The 27,709-nt window shown below is 54.4% G+C and overlaps 1 protein-coding gene across 2 annotated transcripts in view; it reads right to left on the reverse strand.

Annotated features, from left to right (window-relative positions):
• Positions 1 to 27,709, reverse strand: part of ZBTB16 (zinc finger and BTB domain containing 16) — a 57,529-nt gene that overhangs the window by 5,983 nt on the left and 23,837 nt on the right. Inside the window, exons 3-4 of one of the 2 annotated variants that reach the window (XM_054395531.1) lie at positions 22,696 to 22,793; positions 13,787 to 13,870 (exon numbers count right to left, since the gene is read on the reverse strand). In XM_054395531.1, the coding sequence (XP_054251506.1) occupies positions 13,787 to 13,870; positions 22,696 to 22,793 (182 nt within the window). Of the gene's footprint in view, positions 1 to 13,786; positions 13,874 to 22,695; positions 22,794 to 27,709 lie in introns of both variants that reach the window. The other variant, XM_054395530.1, reaches the window with a different exon arrangement.

The raw sequence follows: 27,709 nt of genomic DNA on the forward strand, positions 1-27,709 counted from the left end.
CTGATTGCTTGGGACCTGTGAGCCAGCTCAAATTGTGTTGTGTGGGGACATTAAGCAAATAGGAGCAAGCTTTTTGCAGACATTAAAATGTGAGGACTAAGGAAATAAAATTATCTAGGAAATTGTATTAGCAATTCATTAGTAGCAGCAAGATGTTCAAGGTAACCAATGAATCTGTGCTGCCTTTAGGAACAGGCAGGGTGGGGGCTGCTTGCCACATTGCCAAAACTAGCTCCAGGGACTCAGGGGTGAGGTGGAGTTGCTGGAGATGAGCCAACTGGGACTGGGAAATGGTGGCCAGTGGACACCTGCTGTGGCAGTGTTGGCATTGTGGTCCTGCCTGGTGTGCAGGCAAGGGCCAGCTAAGGATGATTCCCCAACAACACCCTGCTGGCAAGCCCCATGCCTCCACCCTGGGGACCAGCTGGGTTGACCATTATCCTGGAGAGCATCTTCATGACTTGCCACACTGTCGCCCACCTTGGCATGGTGGCACACCAGTGCCAGCCCTGCCCTGCAGCTCTTGGGGTGGAGGGGAGACACACCCCCAGCCTTGGCTGCCCAGAAAACATTCCAAAATCTGCAGAAATGTCCCAGTGCAATGGAAATAAAAGCAGCAAGAGGTGACCCTGCACAAGAGCTGCCTTTCTCCCTCCACAGGGATTTATCCCGGGGGGGGAGAGGTGCGGGCTCCCGAGGCCCCCACGCAGCTGTGGACAAAACGCTCCCGAGACAAAAAAAATAAGGAAAAAAAGGAGCCAGCCCCGAACGGGCCGTGCGAAGCAAATCCTGAGAGGTATGCGGCCCCGCGGCCCTCGGCGGCCCCGGCGGTGACAGCAGGACGGGTCAAAGGTCCCCGGGGCTCAGCCCCCAGCGCCGCGGCCAGCTGCGGAGTGGAGGCCCTGGCCGGCGGGACGCCGGCCCCGATAAATCTGCCGCCAGCAGCCCCTGCTGGGGCCGGGGACAATGGGCTCCCGTGGGGGCGGAGGGCAGGACAATGCCGCCGGGCCGGCGCGCGGGGCCGTAACAAATCCTCCCTGGCACCGTAGGGCCCTCATTTGTGAAACTAATTGGCCCCCGCTTGCTAAAAAAAAAAAAAAAAACAACGGGCCGACTTCAGCAGCAGCGGCGATGGGGACGAGCTGCCTCGTCCTTGCTCGGGGAGATGTGCCCACTGGCCCCGGCGCTGCACATGGCGCTGGGCATCGCCCTGGGGTGCTGCCTGCCAGGGCCCGCAGAAGGAATCTGTTAGCTTTATTTATTTATTTTTCGGTATATCGTCAGTTAACAAACACAGCCCAGCTGGGCAGGTCACCTGGCACAGCCTGAGGATGCAGCTGGTGCAAGCTGCCCTCCACGAGCTGAGCATCCACGGGTGTGAAGGCTGGCGCCAGCCCTGCATGGAGGTGGAGGATCCCAGAGGCAGCCCTGAATCCCAGCCCAGCCCAGCCTAGCCCAGCCCAGCCCAGCCCAGCAGTGGAACACAGAACCAGGGTCAGGCACCACTCATGTCAGTGCCAGGTCTCTGCCACTGGAGCCCTCCAGCAGCCAAGGAGCTCAGCACCCAGCTGGGCACCATCCTGCTGTGGGTGCTCTACTCAGCTGATTGTTTATTTTGAGCTGCACATGCAGCGATGTCCCACCTTTGGAGACAGGATGGGAGGTGGGGAAAGATGGGAAAGCTCATGAGAGGGTGCCTGGGGTTGCTGCCAGCCCTGACACAGCCACGCTTTGGCAGTACCAGGCTTGCTGCAAGGAGAGCTGCAGAAGGTGACATGGGGACTTGGGCTCCCAGTCAGAGAGCATCCTTCCGCTTCCAGCTGGACAGGGTCCCTGTGCTCCCACCCACAAAACATCTCTGGGCCCTCTGCCTCAGCAGCCCCGAGTCAACCCTCAAGTCTGGGAAGAAAAATCACCCCTGATAAAGCCGCGCTGCCCCCCCAAACCAGTGAGAGATGGATTTATTCATTTCCCTGATGGTTTAATGGTTTCTCCCCTTTTTGCGGGAAGATGATTACAAATTAAAAGCAGCATTTAAATGCTTTTTACTGTCAACAATTAAAGGGGTGAAGGCAGGCAACCAATTGATTCCCTGGGAAACGCAGTGGGTCTCGGCGGGTGCTGCCGGCCCTTCCCTCTACTGTACACCACACAATGGCCCCGAGCACCCCATTAATTTTGCAGGATGTTCAAAAGCAAATTAAAATATAAAAAGCCCCTGGGTACAAAGATAGATACTGAAGGAGGGGGCGACATAGGTCAAGCTTGTGGAATTAAAGTCCTAGCAGCTGGGGAGGTTTAAGTGCAGCCCCCAGTACGGCACGCTCCGTGCCACCTTCTCCTACTTTTCCCAGCATCCAGCAGCTGTGAACCATGAGCAGGGTGGCTTTGGTGCTGCTGTGGTTTTGGAGGTGGATACCAGAGCAGGTTAGGGCTTGGATGATGTTTGGCCTCCTTGTGCAGAGTGGGTTTCAATACCTGGTGGTCTGAAGTCTGGGGTTTAGGGAGGAAACATCCTCCAGCTGGCAGCCTGGAGCTCCCCATCCCAGCTCCCCAGCTGCTTGATCCCAACGTAAAGCAATGGCCAGAGGTGCAAAGATGAGTGACATGCAAGGTGTGACAGTGGGGGCCTGTCCGAGCCATGGCAGGAGTCAGGGCAAGGGCTGCAGCAGCTATCCCTGTGCGGAGCACTGTACCACCTACCACCCACTGCCTCCACCAGAGGAAGGACTGCATTGGGACCCGCATGGCACTGGGCATGGCGGGCGGGGGGCTGCCCATGGAACCGGCATAGATCCGGGTGGCTCCCGGTGGAGTTTAGGATGCAGGAGGTGCAGCGGTGGGAGAAAGGCGACACGTCCCCTTTAAAAGGAAATATAATTTACAGTGTGCAGCCAGGCGGGCTGTAGTTTCAATCTCGTTTACTATAGAGAAAACTCTGCTAGCTGTTCTCTATCCCACAAATCCGATTTAATCAGACAAGCCAGCCAGCGTGGCTTGAAGTAAAAACGGATAATTAGTAAACAGAGAGCTACTTCAGTGCTTCATTGGCATTCGAGCCGGGCTAGTGTGTCGCATTTAAAATGCAGTCTGATGAAGTTTACAAAATCAAACCATTTGTTACTCCTATTGAAGAGGCTTCAGGCCACTTGCAATTAAATTGGAATTAGTGCTCAGAATGAGATACAGCAAATTCATACTAAAAAGGGATCTGACTTTCAGACATTTGACTTGAAGTTTTTTCCCCTGCACGCGTGCGCTGGCTCCACCACCAAGCCTGGACCCCTGCTGCAGGTGGGTGTAAGGCAACCTGGGGATGCTCTGGTGGCAGGGAAGGGGGACCTGAAGGGGACCAATGCCTTGGTGCTGGCGAAGCATCCTCTGCCTAGCCCTGGCAGCATGGCTCTGGGGGTGCCTGGGCATGCAGAACCCAAATGGGATGCACAAACCAAACTACTCCTCCCCAATCCCTCCTCACGATGCTGCCATCTCTTCCCTGCCTCTCCTCTGAGCAGTGTTACAAGACAAGGACTGGGGCAGATCTGTCCATCCACGGCAGCCATAATCAATAGCATCACAAACCGTATCCAGGGGCTGTGTAGGGGCACGCTGGGAAGGCTCTGGTGTCGCCACAGGCACGAGGGTGCACACTGACAGAGCTGCCTCTCACAGCCACTGGAAAGCCCCCAAACCCTCCACTCATGTCCTGCAAATTCAGAATCCTCACCAAGCCTTGCTGCTCCATCAGGCTCCACATCTGACACCATCTCTCACACTAGGCACATGTCACAGAGCTGCACTGAGCCTGCTGCTGCTGCTGGGCTGGGGAAAGGCAGCTCCAAAGCATTCTGGCCACACAGAGCAGGAGCCCAAGGGCTGCTAGTTCTCCCAAGAGGAGATTTTCGGGACATTTCATGGTATTCTGTGAGTGTGTCAAGGGTTTCCTACAGCCTCCACTGTCCGGACAATGCTGCTGGCTGCAGCTGCAGGAGAGGGTGCAGGCTGCTGGCGAGCATGAAAAGCAGCATCAGGGGAGGGAGAAACCAGCTAGAGAGCTGCAGGCAGCCCTCCCTTATAGCTCTGCCCACGAGAAAGTGGGCAGAGATGTGGCAGCAGCACTGGCAAGGGATGCATTGCCCAGAGCATCCACCCTGGAGCATCCATCCCCACACAAGACTCCATCACCCAGGTGGCAGCATCTGCCCCACTGCTGCCCATCTTCACCGTCCCGGCTTTGGCACAGGATGCCCACTGCAGAGGGTGCAAGCTGACCCCCTTATTGCCTGGAGGCAGATGCCCTGGATGCACAGAGGCCCAGGGCCTGGGCAGGTGATGCTGACCCTGCTTGGACAACACATGTAAGGGCAGGAGTGAGAGCTAGAGAGCTGCTAGGCCTTAAGCACATAGTTATATGCTGGGCTCAGCCCGGCACAGAGGCCTCCCTGGGGCTGCTGTGCATATCCCACTGGCACCAAGCTGAAGAGGAAGATGGGTGAAGGACAGGCAGGAGTGGCAGGCACTGGCACAATCCCAGGGATGATGGACCATGGCACCAGCACCACGATTGCATTTTGCCCCAGTGACACGTGCTGCTCAGGGTAAGAAGATTAACCCAGTTCCGCAGTCTGTTTTCGGGATCATTATGGAATGGTTTTGGTGGCAGCACCAAAGCAAAACCAGCAGGAGTGTGAAGGAGCCTTCACCTGAATGCTGGTGTTGGGATGCATGACCCCTGCACCCTGCACAGGCATGTGTGGACACTCAGGTTTTAGGTTATCACTCTGTCAGGATGGCAGAGCCAGCCCCAAGGATCCCCAGGTTGCTCCAGGGCAGTACAAGAGGTGCTACTGAGGGGTGACAATGGCACCTGTTACCATGCCAGCTGCTCAGCTGGAGCCCAATGTCCCTACAACCTTCATGGTTAAGTAGAGAGAGGGGAGAACAACCCTGAGATGATAAACACACAAGATGTGCCAGAGTCACCAAATCATGCTGGCTTTGCAAGCTGCCTCCAGACTCCACAGCTCGGCTTCTACACTAATTAACATCTTTATGGAAGGCAGCTCCTCCCACGGGGGCATTTGTTTGATTATTATTATTATTTACTTGGAGATGAAGCAGCTTTCTTCCCAACTTTAACTGAATATGGGAAATTAATTCTCAAAGAGTAGCCGGTGCTGCCTGCTCCTCTGTGGCTGGTTTCCTTTGGGGGTGCAACAAGAGGGCAGGGCATGGCCCTTCCTTAGCACTGCCTGCCACCTTGGCACCCACTTGCCTTTCACCAGTGCGTGGAAGAGCTCCAGTGTTTCTGAGCAGATGCACCAACCACACCGACCTTGCAAGCAGAGAGGATTCAAAACCTCCCAGACCTAAATGCTTTGTTTCTGACTCCTGTGGGATTCAGGTGGCTGCTTCCTGCCACCATGGCCCTGCTCTCCCCATCACCTGGCAAGGTGGAATGCAGCATGTGGAGGATGCTCGATGTATGAGTGCCCAGCCCTAAGCCATGGCTCTGGCATGGGCAGCGTGCACTCACTGTGGCTGATTTATTCCGGGAGCCATCTGGGCCCAGGGGACAATGTGGCCTTGCATCCTGGTGACCTGGAGCATTAGTCACACCCTCCCAGCTTGACCTCTCCATCTCCCTTTGAGTGCAGCAGGATGGGAGCATCCCCTTCTCGCCTGCCTTCTGGGGAGCCCTTTGCTCCCCATAGTCCTATCAGCAGCACCTTGCCCCTTTCTCCACTGCCCACACCACCATCACCACCCCCCCCCCACCTCTTCACGGTGCTTTTCTGCAGCTGCAGAAGGATGAGCGCTGTGGAGGGAGGGCAAGCAAGGAGGGAAGGAGAGCAGAGAGGGAAGCAGCCCTGCGACCATCATCATCAGCGAATTTCCACCAACAGGCACACAACTCATCCGCCTGGTGTTGCGCAGGGTATAAAAGTGCCGAAACATTTTAATTTTAAATTCTTATCATCGAATTTACTGCCTTTCCCTCGCAATGATTTGTGTTGCTTTTTAATTTTTACAATCTCAACAGCAGCCAGATGCCACCGCCTAGGGCCGAAATAATAAAACCCTGCTGCAGTTGCGAGTTACAGAACAAAAAGGAACGGCGCGGCTGACAGAAGTTAATATCTCAATTTAACAGTGCTGCTCCGCTAATGATCCTTTGATATGTGTTTATTTAGAAAGGTCTGATCTTGACCTTGAAAGCAAACTAAACCGTGAAGTCTTTATGAGAGGAGAGAAAGACTTTATTTATAGACTGGCTTTGCGTCAATCACGGTGGCAGCTGGACCTGCACTGGTGAGGCGCTGCCAGGCAGCCTGCGGGTCCAAGAGGGGCGTGAATCCATGGGGGGTTTCTTCTGGGGGGGTGGAGGGGGTGGCTGATGAGGAGGCCCACAGCATGCCCCCCATCTCCAAGGTGGGTGCCAGCGAACTGAGGGGTGCAGAGGGCTCCCTGCCTAGAGGGATGCTCCCAGGGGACGGTGTTGATCTGGGTGCCCCAGTACAGGGGACAAGCTGTTCCTGAGCATCTCCTGCATGAGCCCTTCTCACCCGCACAGGGGAAGAGCCACCTCCAGCTGCTGCAGCATCCTGCTGCACCCTGACCTCCCCAGGCATGCTCCTCAGTTTTGGCAGGAAGGGGCACACTTGGCATCACCAATCTCTCACCAAGCAGGTACAGGTGGGTTTTCCTCTTGAAGACAGCGAGCACTGCACAAACCTTGCCTTTGGAAAGGAAAATCTGGGGAAGTTCTGGGGGCTGATCCCATTAAGCTGCACTTCCACCTCCCAGCTGTGGGAGATCAGAGCTTCCCAAGCTCTTAACACCATGTGAACCTGGGAACGTGCTGCCAAGGCTTCACACCTATGGCACCGCATGTCTGAGCTTCACCCTGCTCCTTAGCCCAAACAGTTGTTTGAGGCTGCTCACAACCCTCGCAAGCCTCCTGCCTGAAGCTGCAGAGATGCCTTCCTGCACGAGCCTGTTTGTATTTGGGATCTCTGTGCAGCATCTACCCTTAATGCCTCTTTCCCCTGAGCCTGTCCTGGTGATTTCCATCTTGGAGAGTCCTGGGTCCATCCCCACCATTCCCAAGGAAGCTGGACCTTACCAATTCATCCCTGCCCTTCCAAGGACAAGCGTTTCCCTGGGGCAACTGGAGGAGAATTGTGGCATCATTCCTGGCCACCACTTCAGAAAGGAAGCTGTCAGCTACTCACTTACTCGTTGCCACTAAGCCAACTTTCCAGATTTCCTGTTCCCACTTGGAATGTAGAGTGAAACCAGCTGAAAAAATAATTTGACTTTCTGTCACAAGCCCCTAGCCTACTTTGCCCATCACTTTCTGAGCTACAGCCCAATCAATGTGTTACAAACTGCTCCAACCTCAAACAAAGAGCTTCAGGGAGGAGATGAAACCTTCGCCCAGCATCTCCAGTGCACCGAGAGCCACATTCTGAGCCTTTCTGGCCAAAGATTCTCCACCACGAGTGTTTATCAACTGGCACGTCACAGTGGGCATGCACTTTTCCCTGCCAGGAGGGGTTTAGGGAACCGCAGACCATGTCTCTGGTCAGTGGCATTATGCACTGCCCTCTGCCCTGCTTATCTATGGGGCTGTAGCATCCCACACCACAGGAGACCACCACTGCCATCACCACCACCCTGGCTGATGAAACAACCCTTTTGGTGGTGTAGGCAGCTGCCCCTGGCCAAGCATGGCCAGCGGAGCCATCGTCTGCTGTGAGGCACAAAGCCAAGCTTCGCAGCGTTTGCTGATTATTCCTGCACCCCCATCACTAAAAAAAGGGAGAAAAGATGAAAAGGCAGAGCCGGGGGGACACGGAATGGTACCAGGGGCAGCTGCTCCCCCAGTTCTAGGGGTGTTTTTGTAGAGTGGGGAGACGTGAGTCCCAGGGGACAAAAGTAACTGCTAAGGTAAGTTAAACCTTGTTGAGATGAACTTTCCTGCTACTTTTAATTAAAAGTTCTTTGGAATTAAAAAGGACACTATTCAGGAAAGACTGAAAAAAAAAATTCATTGACACCAGCCCGCCCCCCTCCCCTTTTTCCCAAGGAAAAGAAAAAGCTGTTTTTGTGTGTCTGCTCACCCAGCCCGCACTGTACAAAAGGAAGCGGATTTGCAGCAAGACACATGAGATGACCCCCTGACCCCGAGCCGCTGAAAAGTCCTCAATGGCATAAATACCAGATAATCAATCACATACCAGGAGGGCCGGTCCCCCTGCCCTCGCCCCCGCCGCCGGGTTTATGAGAGATGCACTGTAAACGGACACCGGCTCCTGACGGGAGGCCCCTCTCGGCATTCCTGTGCCAGACTAGGAGACCCTGGTCGCCTCTCGCCCGCGTTTCATCCCTGCTTTCACAGCCCCGAGCATCCTCCAGCTCGCCAAAGTGTGCCACGGGTGGCAGTGCTTCCCTTCCTGCCCCAGCGCAGAATGAGGCGTGAGGAGGTGCGAGTGGTGCCTCTGTGCTCTGAGCGGTGGCTGAGCATCCTACAAGCCACTGCAGGCATGGCCAGTGCAGAGGCTGGGGAGGAACTGGCCCCATCCACAGAAAGCTTTACTGGTTTGGGCTGTTTGTTGGAGTTCCACAGCCTTGGTGGAGTCCAGCGGCGACTGTACTAGGCTGGTTCCCCTTATTGGGCATCCCAAATGTGAGCAGAGGAGGGCTGCCAAGTCCCCCCGAAGCTCTGGGGGCACAATGGATGTTAAAGCTTTCAAGGGAGGGAAGGAAAACAAAATTGCTGAGATACTGCACTGGTTTGGTTAAATGGGAGCCACTCGGCAACTAAATTTGATGATGCTTTTATCCAGGGGTCAGAGGTTAAATATGTTCACACTAATCCCCTTCATCTAGAATTAAAGGACAAGAAAGATCTCTCCGTAGCTTAGCAAGAGGGCTTTTCTCATCACGCTTTAAATAGTATTTGCACAGGAAAATTAAAGGCTGCCCATTGGCCACTGCTTGTGGCTCTGCCACACTGCCATCTCCCAGCTGGCCTTGGGCGAATCCTGTTGCTCTCACAAGGCCTGACCATGCTGAGCCTCCTAACACAGCCCACCTGGGCCTGGGGCTTTTGGCCATGAAGGTGGAAGAAGCTGCCCTGCTTTGGGAGACAGCGAGATTCCCAGTTTCAGGAACGCGCGCTGGGACTCGGATTTCAAGCACTGTCACAGGACATTACTATCAGACAAAGGAGCTCTGTGCTGCACCCCCAGGACCTGCTGCCTGGGACTCTGATGAAGCTGGGGCTGGTGGCACGCAGCACCTGGGGATGGTGCTGCTGCCCTAACGGCAAGCTCCTACGCAGCTCTTGCTTCCCTCCACTGCTCCCAACCTCAGTCCCCCTTCTGCAAACCAAACGTGGCCACCTGAGTACTGAGAGTGCTCAAGGCTCTGCAGATTGGGTGGGTGGGTTGGGAGGGCTCTGCTTGACCCCTCCCTAGCTCATCAGCTTTGCTGCTGCTGCAGCCTAAGGTTCGAGTGAGCAAGCCCCCTACCTGTCCAGCACCACTTTTCTCCATCACAAGGCACTGCTGCATCCTCTCCAGGAGCCACATGTGACCCTAGTACCCAAATCCCACCTGAGCCCCACGTCTGCAGATGCTAGCTGAAGTGTTGGGAAACAGCGGCACGTGGAGGAATGCACAGGGCTCTCACAGGAACTTCCAAACCTCAACATCCACTGCCACAGGGTATTGCCCTTCTCCCTGCCTGAGCTGGGACCGAGGCAGCAAGGCCAGCACAGGAGGGTGCTTACCTCTGAGCACAGTTCATCCTGCAGTGCATTATCTCTGGCTATGGAAAAATGTGATCCATTGGAATTTCCCCCAGAAGCCTCATCGAGCTGCTCTGAAAACCCTCAGGAGCCCCATGAAATGGTAACAGAAAGCCACGGGCAGCCCAGGAAGAATTGGGGCTAGGTTCGGTATGAAGTGTGCTGGCTGCTCACGCCCAGGCACCACTCAGACTTAGCCATGGGAGAGGATGCAGCAAGATGACTCCTGAATTACACCTCTGGAGCCCAAGTTGCTGCTGCTGGAGCTGGGACATTGCAGGTGGCTGCTGGTGGCAAGTGCCACCAACAAGCCATCTCACAGCAGTCTGCAGAGCCCAGGGAGGGTCCTGATGGAGACCTGGTTTGGCCACAGCTTGTGGCACAACACTGAGCACAAAGCAAACAGAATCTATGGCTCCTGTCACCAAACTTCTTCCCCTTGCTCACAACCCTTAGTTTCCACACCAGCAGCCTATGGCTACAGTAGCACTGGTGGGTTTTAGGCAGGTACCATTCTGAGGCAGAGAGAGACAAGCAAAAGCAAGGTGAGAAGACAAATGCGGAATTAATTGGACCAAACATCGATTTGCCAAGAGCAGAGAGGGCATCTGCCTGTGTGAAAGCACAGCTCCAGCACAGTGCCCCCTCCACCTTCTCTAGGCTCCCACGTGTGCCCCTAGCAAACCCCAGCCTGGAAGGGGCTGCTGGAATGCTGCTCTGCAGAAAAATGCCAACTGCTCTGGCATTTAAGACACAATAATTTAAAAAAGCCCTAAGCCCACTCTGTGTACATCAGTGTGCATTTCAAGCAGGAGCAGAGGTTTTGTTTGGGGTAAAAATGGTTGAAATCCCTGAAGGCTGAGCTTCCCCAGCAGCTGCCGAGCAGCACTTTCCATGGGACCACCACGACCACCTCCTCTCTGGGTTCTCGCTCTCGTGCCCTGGGTTTCTCTCCCTTTGTACCTCCGCTCGTACTGCATGACTGTTTTGAATCTCTAAAATAATGTGACAAGTTAATGATGGCACAATTATCTAAATGCTTAACAGACATCTTATCTAAGTGAATCGGATTGAGATTCCATCCCGCTGACAATAAACATCAATGGTAGAGCAGAAAGTGATAGGCAAATTATTGCCAACCCTGCAATTTCAATGCTATTAAATTTGGAGGAATAACAGCCCTGAGGCCTGTAAACTCTGAATAAAACAGACCCTTGTGTTTGGCCAACTATTAAATCAAAATGCTGCCAACATCCCGGCAACTAAAGAAAAAGGAGCAGGGGGGGGAAACAGAGCAGGGGGAGATTTATGGCTTTTCAGTTTTCAGCTGCACGTTGCATTTATTAATTCTGTTCTGCCGCTCCTGCTGTGGTGCTGGCATCACCGTCCCAGGATGTGAGCGATGTGGGCAGGGGATGAGGGCAGGGGAGGCCACAGGCTCCTGTGCAGCCTCAGCAGCGCAGCCAGGGCCACACTGGCCCAACAAGTCAGAGAGCCAATGACGTGCTGAAGCAAACCCACTCTATATTAGGCATGGAGCGTGCCCATATGGAAATGGGTCAGGAGTGAATCCATGCTGGCCTGCTGACGGGCATCGGGCTCATAGGTGTTAATTGTCTTGGCACATGGGAAGAACTTGAGACGAGTCACCTCTGATATTTTAAGAGTTGGTGGTGAGCCGGGAGCCTGTTAGCACCAACCCCATCCCTTCGAGCCCTCCAAGCCCTGTTGGCACAGGCTGGGAGTGCTCAGCCTGTCTCCTTGGTGCATTTTGTTTTTTCCTCCAGATTTTAGGAGCAGGGTAAGGAATTTTCCACTCTCTGCTCCCTGGTACAGCACCAAGCTCATGCTGCTGCATGATAAGCCAAAACAGTTCCTGCTCTTCCTGTTGCCATGGGCTGGGGGCCAATGACAGTGATTGCCCGGAGAGGGTGACCCAGTCCAAGTCAGGGGCTGGGCACAGCTCTGGGCTTGCAAGCGCAAAGTATTTTTTCTCTCTTTGTTATTATTTTTCACCTCTCCTCAGAAGGCAGGGTGTGGGCTTTCTGTTGCCAGAGCTGGGCTGTGTTTTGGTACAGCACAGCTACACCAGCCTGGCGTCATACCCTTCGCTATCACCCAGGGTGGGCGACAGAAAGAACCATGCGAGGTGGCGGGGGTCCTGGATCCTGCCTGACCCCTGAGAAGCAGCCCCATATAGGGTAAAGAGACCCCGAGAGCTCCTCTCTTGGCCACCCATTGCAGAAAAGTCTGGTGCTGTGGGTCAAGCTGTGGCTGTTCACAGGCAGCTCCCTCACCTTCCCTAAACACTGTGTTTTTGAGCAAAGTGAGAATATTTGGTGAGCCTGTAGCAGATCAAACCTTGCCCAGGTTTTGAGGCCATCCTTGAAGGATGCCCCAGTGTGTCTCTACCAAAAAGGGAGATTTTTTCACTGTCTTCTGCCAACCACCCTGTTGCAAAGGGCAAAAGGAGGACGCCCAAAAAAGAAGCTGCTCTGGTGATGCTGTTATTGGGAATGGGGCTGTTTATAGTGAGGTAGAGGCAGGCTGTGGGCCGTGCCAGGGCAGGGTGCCCTGTGTGCCACCTGAGGAGAGGAAATGATTCATTTTGGCTGCCCCTCTGTGCTGTGTAACTGAGCCACCTGTGTTTACAGCGATGACAAACCTGCCTCCCAGTCACTGCGTCCCTGTGCTCTGCTCCCTTGCTGCCCTTTGAGCTTTGGTGGGGTCCAGCCCCAGGTTTCAGCAACCACAGGGGTTTTAATCCCTGCAGAGGTGGCCAGGTTGATAGCAAACCCATGTAGCTGCATCTGTGGAGTGTTTTGGGGTGCATCACTCAAGAGCTGCTTGACAGCAACCCACTCCTGATGCCACCCCAGGGGTTGTGGGGTCATGGGTATTGAGGGGAGCTGAGCTCTGATCAGCTGCCCCAAGATGCTCAACAGGGAAACACCAGAGAAAAGGGGAACTCACAACTGTTTGCTTAGCCACCTTTAACCATTAACTCTCTGCCCAGCTTGGGTCACCCAGCCCCAAGCAGAGTCACTTCTCTGCTGGCTGCCCCACCACGAGCCCTTTGCTCCTCCTCAACCTACAGCACAAAGGGCTTCAAAAGGTGCCCTGAGCCCTGCAGTCTGGCCCCAACCGCATGACGCTGCCTACAGAGGCCAATTACTTCATGATTTATGAACTGGTGCTGGGCCAGTTCAGCTCCCAGATCGGGTGACAGCCACAGCTATTCCTGCCTGGTGATGCAGCACTTTGCATTGCCACTCAGTCCTCAAAACCAGGCTCTCTGTACCAGCCTGGTGCCCATGGACTGCTTTGCCACGTCTGAGCACAAGCCTGCCCTGTGGCAAACCCTCCCTGGGTGAGGTGGCCTTTGCAGCACACATGAACAGATCCTTGCGCTCCCCAGCGGTGGCCATGCTGCAGGGCTGGGAGTGGGAGAGCAGAAAGGTGGCAGAAGCCAGCAGCTGAGGAGAGATGCTGTGCTTTGCTCACAGAGGGAATGAAACCCTTCACAGTTGCTCTGCCATCATTTCCCATCAGCATCTGTTAACACTGAGCAATAAGCACAGTGGAACTGGGTGAACTGGTGAGTGACGCTCAGATGCTGGGTTTAACCACAGAGACAGGTTCTGCTCCTCCTTCACCAACAGCACCCTTAACAGCTCAGCAAAATCAGACCAAAACAAGCCAGCAGCAAACGTCCCAGTCTGAAAGCCATTTGGGGAGGTTTCCAAACACCACACATGGATTTCAAGGCAGGTACAAAACCATCTCCAGTTTAGAGCTCAGCAGAACATGCAGCCAGCTTACCTTGGTCAGAGTAAAGGCAAGCAAGGGACCCGGGCAGGTCAGAAGTAGGAAGCACAGAGGGTTAAGGTCTCCACTGGGCAAAGGTTATGAAGGTATCTGAATGTTAAACCTGGGCCTAAGCAGGGAGGGGAAGGGGAGGCCACGTACCAGTGTGTGTCTGCCGGTGCATCTCCAGCGCATCCTCCTTCGAGAACTGAGCACCGCACTGATCGCAGACTAGGGCCTTGGCACCTGCTGGGGAGAGAAAGGAGAGAGGAGGGTCAGCTGGGGACATCCACCCAAAAAATAGCTGACACTGCTATTGTTCAAACCACAGGACCTGTACAATGAAGGGGGGGTCCCTATTTTATCTGCCCCACAAAAAGCAGCAATTTGCTTAACCCTGCAGTCCTGTCCCCTGCACACAGCAGCACAGTGCACAATAAGGAGCTGCTCAGAGGAAGAAATTAAATATTTTGTTTTTTTTTTCTTTCTAAAAATCATTAAACATCAATGAGTTTCATTAGCCTTGTAACCGAGCGAATTGGAATTTGGTTTCCTGCCCCTTCCCATCGCAGCTGTCATCGCCAGTACCCGAGGACGCGATTGAGCGAGTAGCTCAGAGGTGTCTTTGACTATTGGAGAGAAACATGGCATGGGGGGCAGCTTGCAGCAAATCACTCTCCACACGTGCTGCTGTTTGGGCAAGGAGAAAAACAGGATGCCCAGCAGCAGATAAGTAACTTCCAGATAAAACCAGATAAAAACAGATTAATGATACACACCATGTCTGAAGGCGGTGCTGCTGGGACAAAGCCCTGGACCCGGTTCTTAGACTTTGAGGTTTGAATCATCTGCCATGAGGAGTGGAGCTGTGACAGAGCAGTGCCAGAGCCGGGGCACTGCTGTGCAACCACCCCGCCACCTGCTTCCAGGGGTCCAGGCAGTGTCCCCAATCCTCCCTGCCTCCCCCGCACCCCCTGCCCCATCAACACAAGGAGATTGGAGCAAGGTGCACAGAAAAGGTGACAGGGAGAGAGGGAGGTATCACGAGATGCATTAGAAAGAGAATTCCTTTGCCTTTAAATTGTCTGGGTAACGGCTGGCTCGCAGGCAGAAATATTTGGCAGCGGTGAAATTAAAAGTGATAAATTTTCTCGCCAAGCGTTGATCGATAATAGAGGTCTCATCTGTTAATCAATACGACAGTCTGCCTGTTTACTGTGCATATGTTGTTCTCTGACGCCCTCACTGTGATGGCAACTTTGCATTCAAAACAAGCCAAGTGTGCACCGGCCACATGGCTGCTGCCACAGAGACAGGCACCAAAAACCAGGGCTCTGGGGTGATGTGAGGAGGGGGTGGGGTGGCTACCCCAGGACGTGTTGCCAGTGTGCATCCAGGATGCTTTTGGGGACACTGAGCATCCCATGGGTGCAGCCAGCCATCCCTCCCTTCACCTTGGAAGGGAGAGGAGCATGGGATACAGGGTGCCCAGTGCAGGAAACAGCTGCTGGAGCACTGACAGGCTGGGGATCGGAGGGGCAGCAGCATGAGCTGCCCTCTACTTGGCTGGGCTCAGCATGCCGGTGGCACAGGCAGTGCACAGACAGCAGTTGCCAAGGCAATGGCTCTCCATTTCCACTTGAAGCTCTTGGAGCCCCACTGCTGTCAAGTGTGATCTGTGAGGACACACAACTTGCCACAGCAACAGGTGCCCCCTGGAACAGCAGCCACTGGTACTGGCCCCACACTGGTGGTGCTGGGGGGATGCTGTGCTCAGGGGGGCTGCTGCGTCCATGAGCTAGGATCATGTCAAACGTGGTGCTTGCTTTATCTCCCCCATTTCTGCATGGGGCAAACAGTGAAGATCTGTACTCGTGCTGAGCTCTCTGAAAACCAAGTGCAGGCATGGCTGGGGCTGGAGGGGCAGCAGACATCTGGGGTGCACCATGAGGAAGGGTGAAAGCGGCCGGCATCTGGCTGGGGGGTGGACAGGGGTGAGGACAGCAAAAATTCCTGGTGAGGCAAAAATAAATAGCGCGAACGTTCAGAGGAGCTGGGCGCTGGCTTACATAGGCAGCACAGTGTGTACCAAAACAGCTGCCCCGAAAAAAGCCGAAGCTGTCAGAACAATGAGTACAGACGAGGGGCATTTTACAGCAGGCGCTGCTGTACAGTTTTATTTACAGTACCTCTTATCAGCGCGGGAACAGCACGCTGCCTGCCAATTTCCAAAGGCCAGGACTGTGTGTTCTTTCCCTCAAGTAGATGTGTACTCCAGGCAGGGGAATTTTTTTTCTGGGCGTTCTTTTTTTTGTTTTTGTTTTCTCATCAGCAAAACAAAAACTGATACGGAGTCAGGATTCCTGTAATGTACACACGCTCGCTGGGAGGAGGGGAGGAGGAGGAGGAGGAGGAGGAGGAGGAGGAGGGAGGCGATTCAATATGTAAATACTTCAACGTTAATTTTACTATGTGAGTCACCAGGAAAAATGTCATCCAACATCTGAGCTTATTATAACATGGCTCAGAAAAAAAACCAACCCACCAGGGCTCGGTGTTTGTTGTTAAAGGGAGCAGGACACATTTGAAAGCCACACATCCAGAGCCTGCGTCAGGGCTCGCTTCACTCCCGCTCACTGCTTTAACGCACAGAGAAGCAGGTCCCATCCATCCTAAGCCATTCTGTGGTGGTTCTGTGATTACCCTCCCCAGACGTACACACCAGGAGCTTAGAGAGGGTATTTTTAGCCAGCACCTCATATTGCCTACAGCATGCACAGATCTCAGGGTGATCTGCCCGGTGGGACTCTGCGTGCTGCCAAGGATTGGCCATGCTTCGCTGTGAGCCTCGCAGCTGGCACCACCTCCCTGCCGTACATTTATATCCGTGCAGGCAAATTTATAGCTCCTGCCTAATAAAGGGCCCTCAGTGAGGGGCTGGTGCCAAAGGGTAAGGAGATACCACTTTTTCCATCCTGTGCTACCTGCACAGTCATTGCTGCCCAACGTCCCCCTCGGCAAGGTCAGCGCTGTCCCCTGAATGAAAGGCAAAGGAAGGGTCCAGCACTGGGCAGTGCTGTTGGGGTTTAAAGAAGCTCTAAGAAATGGGGCGATGCCCAGAAGGGTCACAGTAAGGATTCCCATGAGCATTATGGTGAGCATCCCCTGAGTGTCTCCTGAGCATCCCTCAGCTCAGGCAGACACAGCAGGGGTTGCCAGATCCCCCCTCTCAAGCAAGGCTTAGCCCGGTGGCTCTGAAGACATCAACTCTGTAGCTTCAGTCACTGTCACCCCAACGGTCCCTCCTGACACCATTCACTTTAATTACTTTATTGGGGATGAGAAGCAGTCTCTCCAGTTCTAGCACTTTGAGTGGTAGGAAGCAGTAAAATGTCCCAATACAGCTCCTTTGCCTGCCTGTGCTAGTATCCAGCCCTAACTGGGGGGATGCAGCCCCTTGAGGGCTCTGGTTTCCCACCCTGTTCCCTGTGGAGAGGGGGCAGGAGCAGCAGACACCTCCTGCCCCTCCTCAGATCCATTCACCACTTCCTGTGCCCACATACCCATCTGCCAGATAAACCCTGTGGGGCTGGGGGCCAAGAGAGAGAGGGGCTCCCAAAACACAAACTATAGCTTGGGAGAAAATAAGAGAAAAGGAAAGAGAAGAGCTGTGAGGATCCTCTGAAGAAAGATGAGGATGCATAAAGGGGGAGAAAGATGGAAAAGGAGCAGTTTCTTGTGGACCCATGGGGAGGACGGTAGTGGGTGCCGACAGGTTGGTGGCAGCAACGCCCCAGCCCTTCCTCACTGTGGTTTTGCCATGGCAGACCCCACTGGTGCGATGCCACATCGATTCCCCTCAGTCCCCCTGCACAGGGGATTAATAAAAATTTGGGATTATATGTTATTAACAGGCTGCAATTGGTAAGAAGGGGGAAAAATATGGATTAAAAAAAAAAATTGCCCAGCAATTTATGCACTGTCGTCGCTTTACTACCTAATTAATTCAGTAATTTCAAAACCAATTTTATTTATATTCCATTTACCACATCAAAAGTGCAAAGAAAAAGAAAAAAAAAAGTACCAAACCACAGTGATGTTAAAATAATACCTCAAGGCATCTATTTTTAATCAGAAAAAAAACTAAAAAGGAGAGAAGGAGAAAAAAACCCCAAAGGCAGTGGAGCCATCCCCACGTTCTATACAATCTCTGCCGGGCAGACCACCAACTCAGGGAGCGCGAGGCAGCCGAGCCCCGCGCCGCTGCCTTCCTGGCTGCCGAAAACAGAGCTTGTCAAAAAAAAAAAAAACAAATCCATAATGGCCCGAGGCTCCTCTCCAATCTATTTTCTGCTCAGCTGGTTTTAAATGAAGTTATTATGAGTCATTAAAACACCCGCAAGCCTGTGGAAGTCAGCCAATTACAATTTTAAATTTAGCTTGTTCTCTACCCCATTCTCTTGTTTTCTTCTTCTGCCCACATCAAGCTGCTTTTGGATTTTTATTACTGCTGTTATTATTATTATTATTATTTCCCTTCTCCCCTGCTTCCCCCAAATGGAGGAGACAATTGTGAAAACCTGTGCATAGAAAAACTATAGCAGAGAAGGAAGGGCCAAATCGAGAGGGGGCCATGGTGCAGGCTGGGGCTGGAGAGGCTTTGCCTGAGCGTCTCCCCCAATGACAGCAAACAGCAACCACGGAGGAGAAGGAAAAAGCCAGCACGGGTTCCAGGCTTAGCAGGAACTCGAAAGCCCAGCACCAGGATAAGCCTGCAGGCAGGACCAGCCCAGGTCATGCCACCGCTTTGCTGTCACCCCTGCCTTTCTCCCCTCACCACCATCCATCTTCTTCCTCTCACCAGCACCACGTGCCTTCCTCCTCTCTTCATTATCCCCCGCCCTTCCTCCCTTTGCCATCACCCCTCCCTTTCTCCCTTCACCACCATCCTCTGCCTCCCTCCTTTTGCCATCACCCCTGTCCTCCTGGCTGAGCTCCCTGAGCATTGCTGCAGAGCACCTGGGCCATGGGCAGCTCTGGCAGGCAGGATGCTGTGACAGCATCCAACAGGATGCCTTGGAGAGCCGTGGGAAAGCACCTGGGGCAATGGAACAGGGGCTTAGGGTGGATGAGGGGGAGCCATCGGCAGCATCATTGCCCAACCTTTGCCAGTTGGTCTGTGGCTGTCCGCGCTGCATGGTGTGGTGCAGAGCAGGGGGGATTTTCATATCACAAAATGAAACAAATCCATAATGTTGTAGCTTGGGAACAAAACCAGGCAGGTTCTTACATGATGCCTCCTTCCCCTGAGTCCGGCGGGGACCAAGCGGCAGAGCCCAGCACGGCCCTGGCAGCCCCACGCGGTGAGCGAGCACGGCGCACACTGCACAGCCCATAAAACTCCAAACAGCCTCCAGACACTCCTGCAATCGTCCTCCATCAAAACACTTTGTCTTGCATACAGAAATGAGGTGGGGCGCGCACGGAATACCAAATCAGGCCATGGCAGGGCGGGGAGGCAGCTCCCTGGCAACCGGGGGGGGGGCTCCTCCGCCACACAACAGGAAACAAAATCTGTCAGGGCTGTTGGGCAAATGATAAACATTAGCAGTGTCACAGCACAGAGACAGCAGCACAGCCGCAGAGACGCCTGGCAAGCGCACAGGGGATGAGGGCCAGGCATGGAGGGGTCTCATCCCACTTAACACCCACCCTGCTCCAGAGTGGGGTTCTCCAGTGCCACAGCCTTGGGGGAACTTTGAGAAGCTTCCCCCATCCAACGAGAGCAGGGGGAAGCGGGTGGGTGATGGTGGGCACGTTGAGTGGTGATGGGCACCGACGTTCAGTGGGGACAGTAGGGATGAATGTCAGGTGGGTTCAGTATGGCATGGGGAGTCCTGGGACCTCACTCTGCACCCCATCTTCAGCACCACAGGGTGGCTGAAGAAGGAGAGCGGGTAGAGGTGGCAGTGAGGGCAAAATAAACAAATATATTTCATCAGGTATGAGCTGGGGGGCCAGAAGCAAGCAGCTGGCTCTGGCCCAGTGGCCAGGTCCAGGAACCCAGCCAAAACAGGAGCTAAAAAGCAAACCATATTCTTCTGGTCTCAGCTCAGGCTCTCGAGGCAGAGAGGATGGGGAGGAGGGCAGAAAAATGTATTTTTCATCAGCCAGTGTATAATTTATAAACAGCATTAAACAGTTTTTGTTGTCTCTCTTCCTCTCCCCCGTGCACGGCTTGGCCAGCAGTCAAGCCTGCATTAATTTCTGCTGTGGGTACAGTGTGTTCTTGGATGCACATCTGCGGATGATCATAAACGCGGGAACGCTGGCAGAACATCCAGACCTGCCGGCAGGCTGCTGACATCACCCGGGACTGGGCGCGGGACGACGGCCAGACGGGGCGGGGGTGTGGCCTTCCCGGGGAGCCGCTGCCCTGAGTCCCAGCCAAGGGTTAGGGCCTGCAGCCCCTGTCACCCCCATTGCTGGTACATCGCCAGAGGAGGGGAGGGGTGGGATGCACCCATCCCAAGGTACCACACCCACATGCACCCTGGGTTCTGCTCCGCAGGCACCCTCTGATCCCCCAACACCAGTTCAGCACCTAACAGACCTAGGAGATTTTTCTAGCCACGTTCTGATGGCACAAGACAAAGTGAGGATATTTGGGTGGCCAGGAAAGCTGCTGACCCAGGAGTTGTGAGAATGCTGCCCACAGGCATCTCTGTGCTATTGGCACTTGCCCCTGTTCATGGCCTGGTGAAGAACCACAACAAACATCTCCCCAGCAGAGGTTTATGCTGGATGGACAGGCAAACCAAGAGAGGGGACAGGCAGGAATCCCCCTCCTCCCCCAGGGAATAAATTCAACTCAAAGCTAGTGATTTGGTAAATACCATATCAGGATCACCATACCAAGTGCCCGCAGAGCATCAGCTGCACCATGGTGCTAGTGGCAGCACTGGGATCAGCCTCCCCAGTCAAACCATTGCTACTCCCCAGCTGTACCACTGACAAGCCAGGTCTCCCAGCTCGCTTTCCCTGGTAATTCGTTGTTCTGGGAGAGGAGCAATTCTTCCTATCATCTTCCCAGGCTTTGAGTGCATGTCCCTGTCTGTGCTGGGCAGCACGCAGGGCAGGGCTTTGCAGAGCGTTAAGGGCTTTAGGCTTAGGCTCTGCACTGGCGTGCAAACATCTGGCTGGGTGTTTACCTTGCACCTGCAAGGCTGCTGAGATAACAGCACTGAGCCCACGCCGAGTTCTACAGGCACTGCAACCACCGGAGGCAATCCCCAGTCTGTTCCTCAATTTAAACGCACCTTCCCCACCAGCTATCTCCCATAAACTCTCTGCCATGCCAGCTTCAGTTCAGCGCAGCATTTGGCATGCAGGGCTGCTGGAGAGGGGCCGCCGAGGGGGCACAAGCCATTCTCTCACGATGCAGGTGCCACGAGGTTGAATCCCCAGTTAAACACCGTGCAGCCTTCGGAGCACGGCCACGCCGAAAACAAGCCCTGGCACTGCCGCTGCTCCGGCACAGCCTCGCTGCATCCCGGGCTGGCGGAGGAGGGAGGCGAGAGGAGAGGTGCAAAGGTCTCCTGCTTTAATAAATAACAGCGCTGGAATCCGCGGCTGTTTGCGAGCGAGGGCAGAGCCCTCCCCGCCCCCCCGCCGGATTTAGAAGGAAAAAAAAAAAAAAACAAACCCCAGAACTAGATGCTGCGTGGAGGGGCCGGCGGAGAGCTGGCGGCGCGCACTGTACATACTGTACCCACGACGCTGGCCGCCGGCCAGCCACGGGCCGCGGGCCAAAGCCACCGTAACAAACATGAGCCAGCGCCCGAGGCAGGGGGGAGCATCCCGGGAACACGCATCCAGTAGCTCCAGCGTAGGGGCAGAACAGCGTACTGGGGAGCAGCATCTCGTGACACCAGCACCAGGGTGACACCAGCATCTTGCACCCAGCATTGGGATCAGCACTGGGAGGGGACCAGCATCCTGCACTCAGCACCAGGGGGGGCCCAGCAGCCTGCACCCCAGGGACAGGGGGCACACCATCATCCTGAGAAGCAGTGCTTTGGGGCAAGCAGGCAAGCTCCAGCCAGTTGCTGCTGCCTCTGGGCACTCTGAGGAGCTGGCGATCGTCCCAAAAAGTGATGGGTTGGGTTGGGGTTGGGGTTGGGGTGAGCTTCAGCACTCCAGAACCCAGAACATACCACCTGAAGGAGTGGGGGACAGGCAGCCCCATGCACTTCCTTGGCTACGGGCAAGGCATGTCCCTTCCTCCTGTCCCTCAGTGCAGATGAGGGGCAGTGGGGAAAGAAGAAATATGAAAATGGAGGGAAAAAAAGGATAATAACACCTAACTCCCCACGAGGTATAGCACAGCTTCCTTGTAGAGGTACCAGTGAGAACAGCTTTGGTCACAGTATCCACCACCCAGGGTGGTTCACCTGCAAAGCGGTGGGAGGAGGACTCCCACATGTTTCAGCAAGGGCAGCTGATGGCCACATTCATTTTTGTACATCACATCCCCAGCTGCATGAGGGGCCACATGCCCTAGAGGAACACGAGTCCACATGGACTGGCTGGGCACAAGGCTTCACCCAGAGCAGCCTCCCCACCCGTCCCTACATATTTAATGAAGAGGCCTGCACCATGGGAACCTGCTCGTTAGATCCACCAGGCACGGAATGCCTCCTGTGCCCAAGTGCCAGCAGCACGGTTCCAGGGCAGGCAGGAGCCATAGTGGAGGCGATGCTCATGCTGTGAGCAAGGCTGGACACCAGGCAGCTCCGTGGTATGTGGTGCTCGTTATTCCCAGCTACTCAGTCAGGAAAATATTTCCCCAATTAAGGAACAAACTCCAAAAAAAGATAATTTAAATAAATCAAATTATAGGTGGTGAGAGCAAGCTCACAGTGCACGTCCTGGGAAGGACACAGCCAGCTCCGCACCTTCTCCTCTGGACGAGATGCTCTGGGTGGCTGCAGCATCTTGGGTGGGCCTGGTGAGCATCCCCCAGCCCCAGCATTCCCCTGCCCCAGCCCAAGCATCCTTCTCCAACCCACCTGAGTGAGCCAGTAAGTGCATTCGCAGCCGCAAGCTGTCCAGGAAGCGCTTCCCGCACAGCTCACATCCGTAGGTCTTCATCCCGCTGTGCAGCTTCCTGGGGGAGAACAGAGAGGGTTGAGTCCTCCTGCGTGGGGCTGACCCTCCATCCCAAACCACCACCTCCGAATATTCCCAGGGACCCACACGTCACCCAAAACTAGCTCTGGGTTGAGCAACCCTTTAGGAAGGGCACAGGCGGGAGGTCCTGCAGAGTAACCCAGGATGAGATGACCTTCTCCTGTTTAACGTTTGCCACCAGCACTGTAGTTGGAGACTATTACACTGGATCAGTCTGGAGTTCATCACAGTAGGTGTGAGCAAAGCCCCTCCCTGAGCATCGAGTGCCACTGGAAAAGGTTCTGTACTCCACAAAAAAAATAACCACCACAAAGTGAAGAGGTTGTTTGTGTGCTTTTCTAACCAAATCTCCATTCCCATCCACACTCAGGGCGACACAAATGACAAGCAAAAGCTCTCAACCTCCAGCTTGCAAACAGGAAACTCCCCACTCACCGTTTCCTGGCTCTGCGAGGCACAAGCGAAGCTACGCACAGGTGGCATTGCAGAACCTCCCAGTGCCAGTGCTTCCCCCCAGCACACCAAGGGGCTGCATCTCCAGCAGCAGAGAGGCTGAGCCTCCCCCACCACACTAAAGGGTTGAACATCCTACACTGTGCCAAGTGGCCGAGCATCCCCCTGTGTCCCAGGGATCAGGGTGGGGCTCATGTACTGGTCACAGCACCTTCCCCACTTTGCCATCACGGGCAGGGGCTGCTGGGCTTCCCCACAATGGCCAACCTCAGGTTACTTCCTTCTGTCTGTCATGAGGATTCTGCTGCTCTGTCTTTAGATAGCAAATGACCCAGAGATTGCAGCTATCAAATGACCTTTAACAGGTAGTGTTTGCCCAGGCCTGGGTAGGGGTATTGTCCAGGTCTCCAACAACCAACCATTCAACTTCTATCTCACTCTCCAGCCATCATTGCCACCTAAGGACAACCCTTCCCAGAGCCATTCCATATCGTCCAGTCCCATGCTGCAGAGGAGCACTTCAAGTCCCCCTCTCCCAAACAAAGTGTGTATGGGACATGGTGCAGCACCCAAACTGCCTGGGATGGGGACCCATTGTTTTGTTTCCCCAGGTCGGCTGGAGATGAGTGGATGCTTTTGTGAAGCAGCCAGGCTGGGGGTTGACAGTGGCACTGATGAAAAGCCCCCCAAGCCCTGAAGGCTTGCAGCTGAGCATGCTGGCTGCTGCCCACAGCCCCACGTTGCCCCGCGCCAGCAGCTCAGCCCTGCGGCTGGGCAGGGCTGGCGGCGCCGGCAGCACGTGCGAGGTTTCAAAATCAGATGCTGTAAACAGAGAAGAATTTGTGTGTGTTTGAGGAGTCACACAGCACATCGCTGCCTGCCAACCTCTGCTCACATCCACTGTTTATCATCGCTCTACAACATGACCAGCATATTTTTATTGCCCTGTTGCCAAAGACAAGACAGAAATGGGCGTGCCCAGGACTGGATGTTGAACCCTCCTCCCTCTGCTGCTCCCGTGCAGCAGAGCACGGGCTCTGGGGCTTGGCCCCAGCTCTGGGGCTCAGAGCACGTGGGGCTTGGCCCCAGCTGTGCAGGGCTGCGAGGACTACTTGCCTTTGGGGCACGGGGTGTGGGGAGACTGAATTTTACATGAGCTTTATTTCCCCCCTGTCAGTGCTACTGGCAGGAAGCTGCTGCTGTACCAAGCCTTTGCAGGATCATCCCTGGGAGCTGCAGAGAGCCCAGAGCTCTCAGCCTGCCCCTGCCCTGTGGCACACAGGCTCTGATCCCTCACCACCATACAGAGCAGTAAGTCCCACATCCCACCCTGCCATCCTGCTCTGCCAGGATGCTGAAGGGCCACGCTGACAGGATGGAGTGCAGGAGGAGACCCTGTGATGCTCAGCACTGATCAAACTCTGCAGAGCAGAGGGGGAAAGAGCAGAAGCTGATTTCCACTCTTGACTTTGCTGTATAATGTAATTATTAATCAAGCTTGTCCTGAATTCACTGTGTCATAGCAGAGGATTAAGAGTCATGCACAAATTCAGGCCAAGAAGGTTTACAATCCAAAGGGTTTATCTGCCTCGCAAAAATAAATAAACCGGCAGCCTCCTGACGAGCTGTTGCTGCCAAGGAGTCAGCTAAAGAAGTGACAATCTTTTCATTTTGCATTTTCAATTAGGGACCTGCCTGCTGCGCTTCCCCGACCTGGGCTGAGCTCCCTGCACCTACCACCAGGTTTAAACCTCTGCGTGAGGAGGAGCATGGCAGCCCCAGTGCCAGCGCCGCTGCACGCGCCCACGGCAGCCAACGCCTGCCACCGGTTAACGAGCTCCAGTAAAATCAGCAGCTCTCAGAGGTTTTTTGAAGCGAGTGTCGAGAATCAAAAGGGACAAGTTCCTCCCTCTGCATTGCCCCAAAACCAGCCTGGCTCTCAGCACAGACCACCTGGGCCAAAACAAGACCATGAGGCAGTGACTTCTCACCTCTGTAACAGTGAGATGGACAACAGCACATGATGCCAAGCATGATCCGTGAGAATCACAGTTGTCACAGAATAGTAGGGCTTGGAAGAGACCTCTGAAAATCACTGAGTCCAACCCTTGCCAAGGCAGGGGCACCTAGAGAAGGTCACAGGGAAACACACCCAAGTGGGTTTTGAATGCCTCCAGAAATGGAGACTCCACAACCTCTCTGGGGAGCCTGCTCCAGTGCTCCATCGCTCTTAAATCAACAAAGCTCTTTCTCACGTCTAGATGGAACTTCTTAAGGTCAGGTTTGTGCCAATTACCCCTTGTCTTGTGTGGATGACACCTCTTCTCCTACCTTTCCTAGGGAGCAGAGGGCAAACCACAGGAGCATGGAGCCCACAGACTTTGCCAGTGCCAGGGCTCCCCAGAAATCCACTTCTGCCACCTGACTCAGGTGCTGCCATTGCCCTCAGCCCTGCAACCTTTTGGCTGTTTTAAGGTGTTGAGATGTGGCTGAGTTATTTATTTGCAATATCTCCATCAAGAAATTTCAGTGGCAACAAAAGTTCCCCATCGAGTGCTTGCTGAGGCCGCTCTTATCGCTCGCCATCTCGCCAGCCCCTTTCAGCAAGGTCTTACCATGCTTTATCTGCTCGCTTTCCCGCCAGCAAAATATGATTGAAACCTTCTATTTCTGCTCACCGGATTAAGGAGATGTTGCAAAACTGCACAAAAACCTGGCAAATGTAAGCAAGGTATTAGGGCTGCTGGGGCTGTTAAGATCTGAGGGGAAAGATCAATAGGAGCTTGTGAAGTTGTGCCTCTAGGATGAGGCCGGGGTGGGGGAAGACAACGGCGTTAAAATAAAGCACTGAGCATCCAGGCTGCTGCTGCAGGCTGAGGCTGGGAGGGATTACCCTCCACCTTCTCTCTTGACTCTCATGGTCCCTACAAGCAAACCAGCTGAGAAAAGGCTGCTGGGGTGGAGAACAATAGTGATGAGGAAAAGCAGAATTCTATCAAAAGCTGCTTTTCCTCTCATTCCTGTTTGGTGCAGCGCTGGAGGCGCAGAGAAATGTGAGGCCAGCTGAAGCTACCCAGATGTGATGGGTGCTCCAGCACGAGGGCTTGCCCAGGGTGGCACAGATGAATGTGAGCAAGCATCCCAGGGTTGGTAACTGACTTTCCCGGGTGAGCCCTGGTGCAGCGGTCTGGCAAAGGGCTGTCCAGGCCGGGCACAAACCCACCGTGGGGTGCTGCCCCTCCCCACCCAGCGCCGGCAAACAAAAGCCGGGCGGGAGGCTGGACCCTCGCAAGCTGCCGGCAATTAAACCGGCCTGTAAATGCGTCGCAAAAAGCACTTCAAAGGGACGGCGACTCCAGCCAGGCCGCGCCGTCTCAGAACTATGAGCCGTCCCCACGGGGTGCTTTGTGTGAAAAGCCCGGGACTGGTGGCAAGCCCCACTGTCTGCTCCCGGGGGACGTGGGGGCTTGGGGCAGCATCCCAGGGGGTGTGGGTACTGGTGCTAAAGTCCACTGCAAGGGGCCAGCTGCCACCATAAGACAGCTGCAGCTCTGCCCAGTTAGAAACCAACATAAACCCTTCTGTTGTTTTTATTTAAGAAGCTGCCGTTGCCTCACCCCTCCCCGACGCCCTGTTTGGGAAGCAGGGAGGAAACTCTCTCCCCTCCCGACGAGCCACGCGGCTTTGGGCCGTTTGACTACTTTCAAGTGTGTATTTTTCCCCTCAAACGGAGTGCGAACAATGGTTAGGAAATCTGACAGAAAACTATTCCGAGCCATTTATTGCCTTAATGCGCACCTTTGTCCAACAGGCAGTTTTGACAGCAGCGATAAATTCCAAATTTATGTCAACAGAGCATATGTTGAACACCTCATTTCTGAGCTAAAGCGGCATGCTGCCCCATAAATCACCCTTCTGTTTGAAATGAAAGTAGATTACAGGCCCGTGTTATTGAGCAGTTAGAGCCAGAGTCGTATAAATCAGAACTTTTAACTCCAGGCGATTCGTTCTGCAATTAACTAAAGGGCACTTTGTCATCTCCGGGCTGGGGCACAGCTTGGCAGGGCATGCGGCTACTGGGGTGCAGCAAAACCTCCGGTGCCAAGGGAAGGCTCCCATGGCATTTGCTCGGTACCTGTTGAAGCAGCAAACTCCAAGGCAAAGCCCAGAGCAAAGCCCAGGGAGATCAGTGCCAAGGGGCTGTGGGGGTCTGCACATTGCTGCCCACATCCATCCCGACTCAGACTCTGGCAGTGTGGTCAAGCACAGGGGGAAACTGTGTGGCTGGCATGACACAAACTAAAGCACAGAGTGCCAGGCAGACAGCAGTGAGGTCAAACTGTGCACAGCGCAACACTCAGTGTCCTGCACTGACCAGAAAGCAGAAGGCACAGCTGTCCTTGTACACTTCACAGAAGTTGCACTCCTGACACCTGTGCA

Source organism: Indicator indicator, chromosome 34, assembly GCF_027791375.1.
Source record: "Indicator indicator isolate 239-I01 chromosome 34, UM_Iind_1.1, whole genome shotgun sequence".
Lineage (NCBI taxonomy): Eukaryota > Metazoa > Chordata > Aves > Piciformes > Indicatoridae > Indicator > Indicator indicator.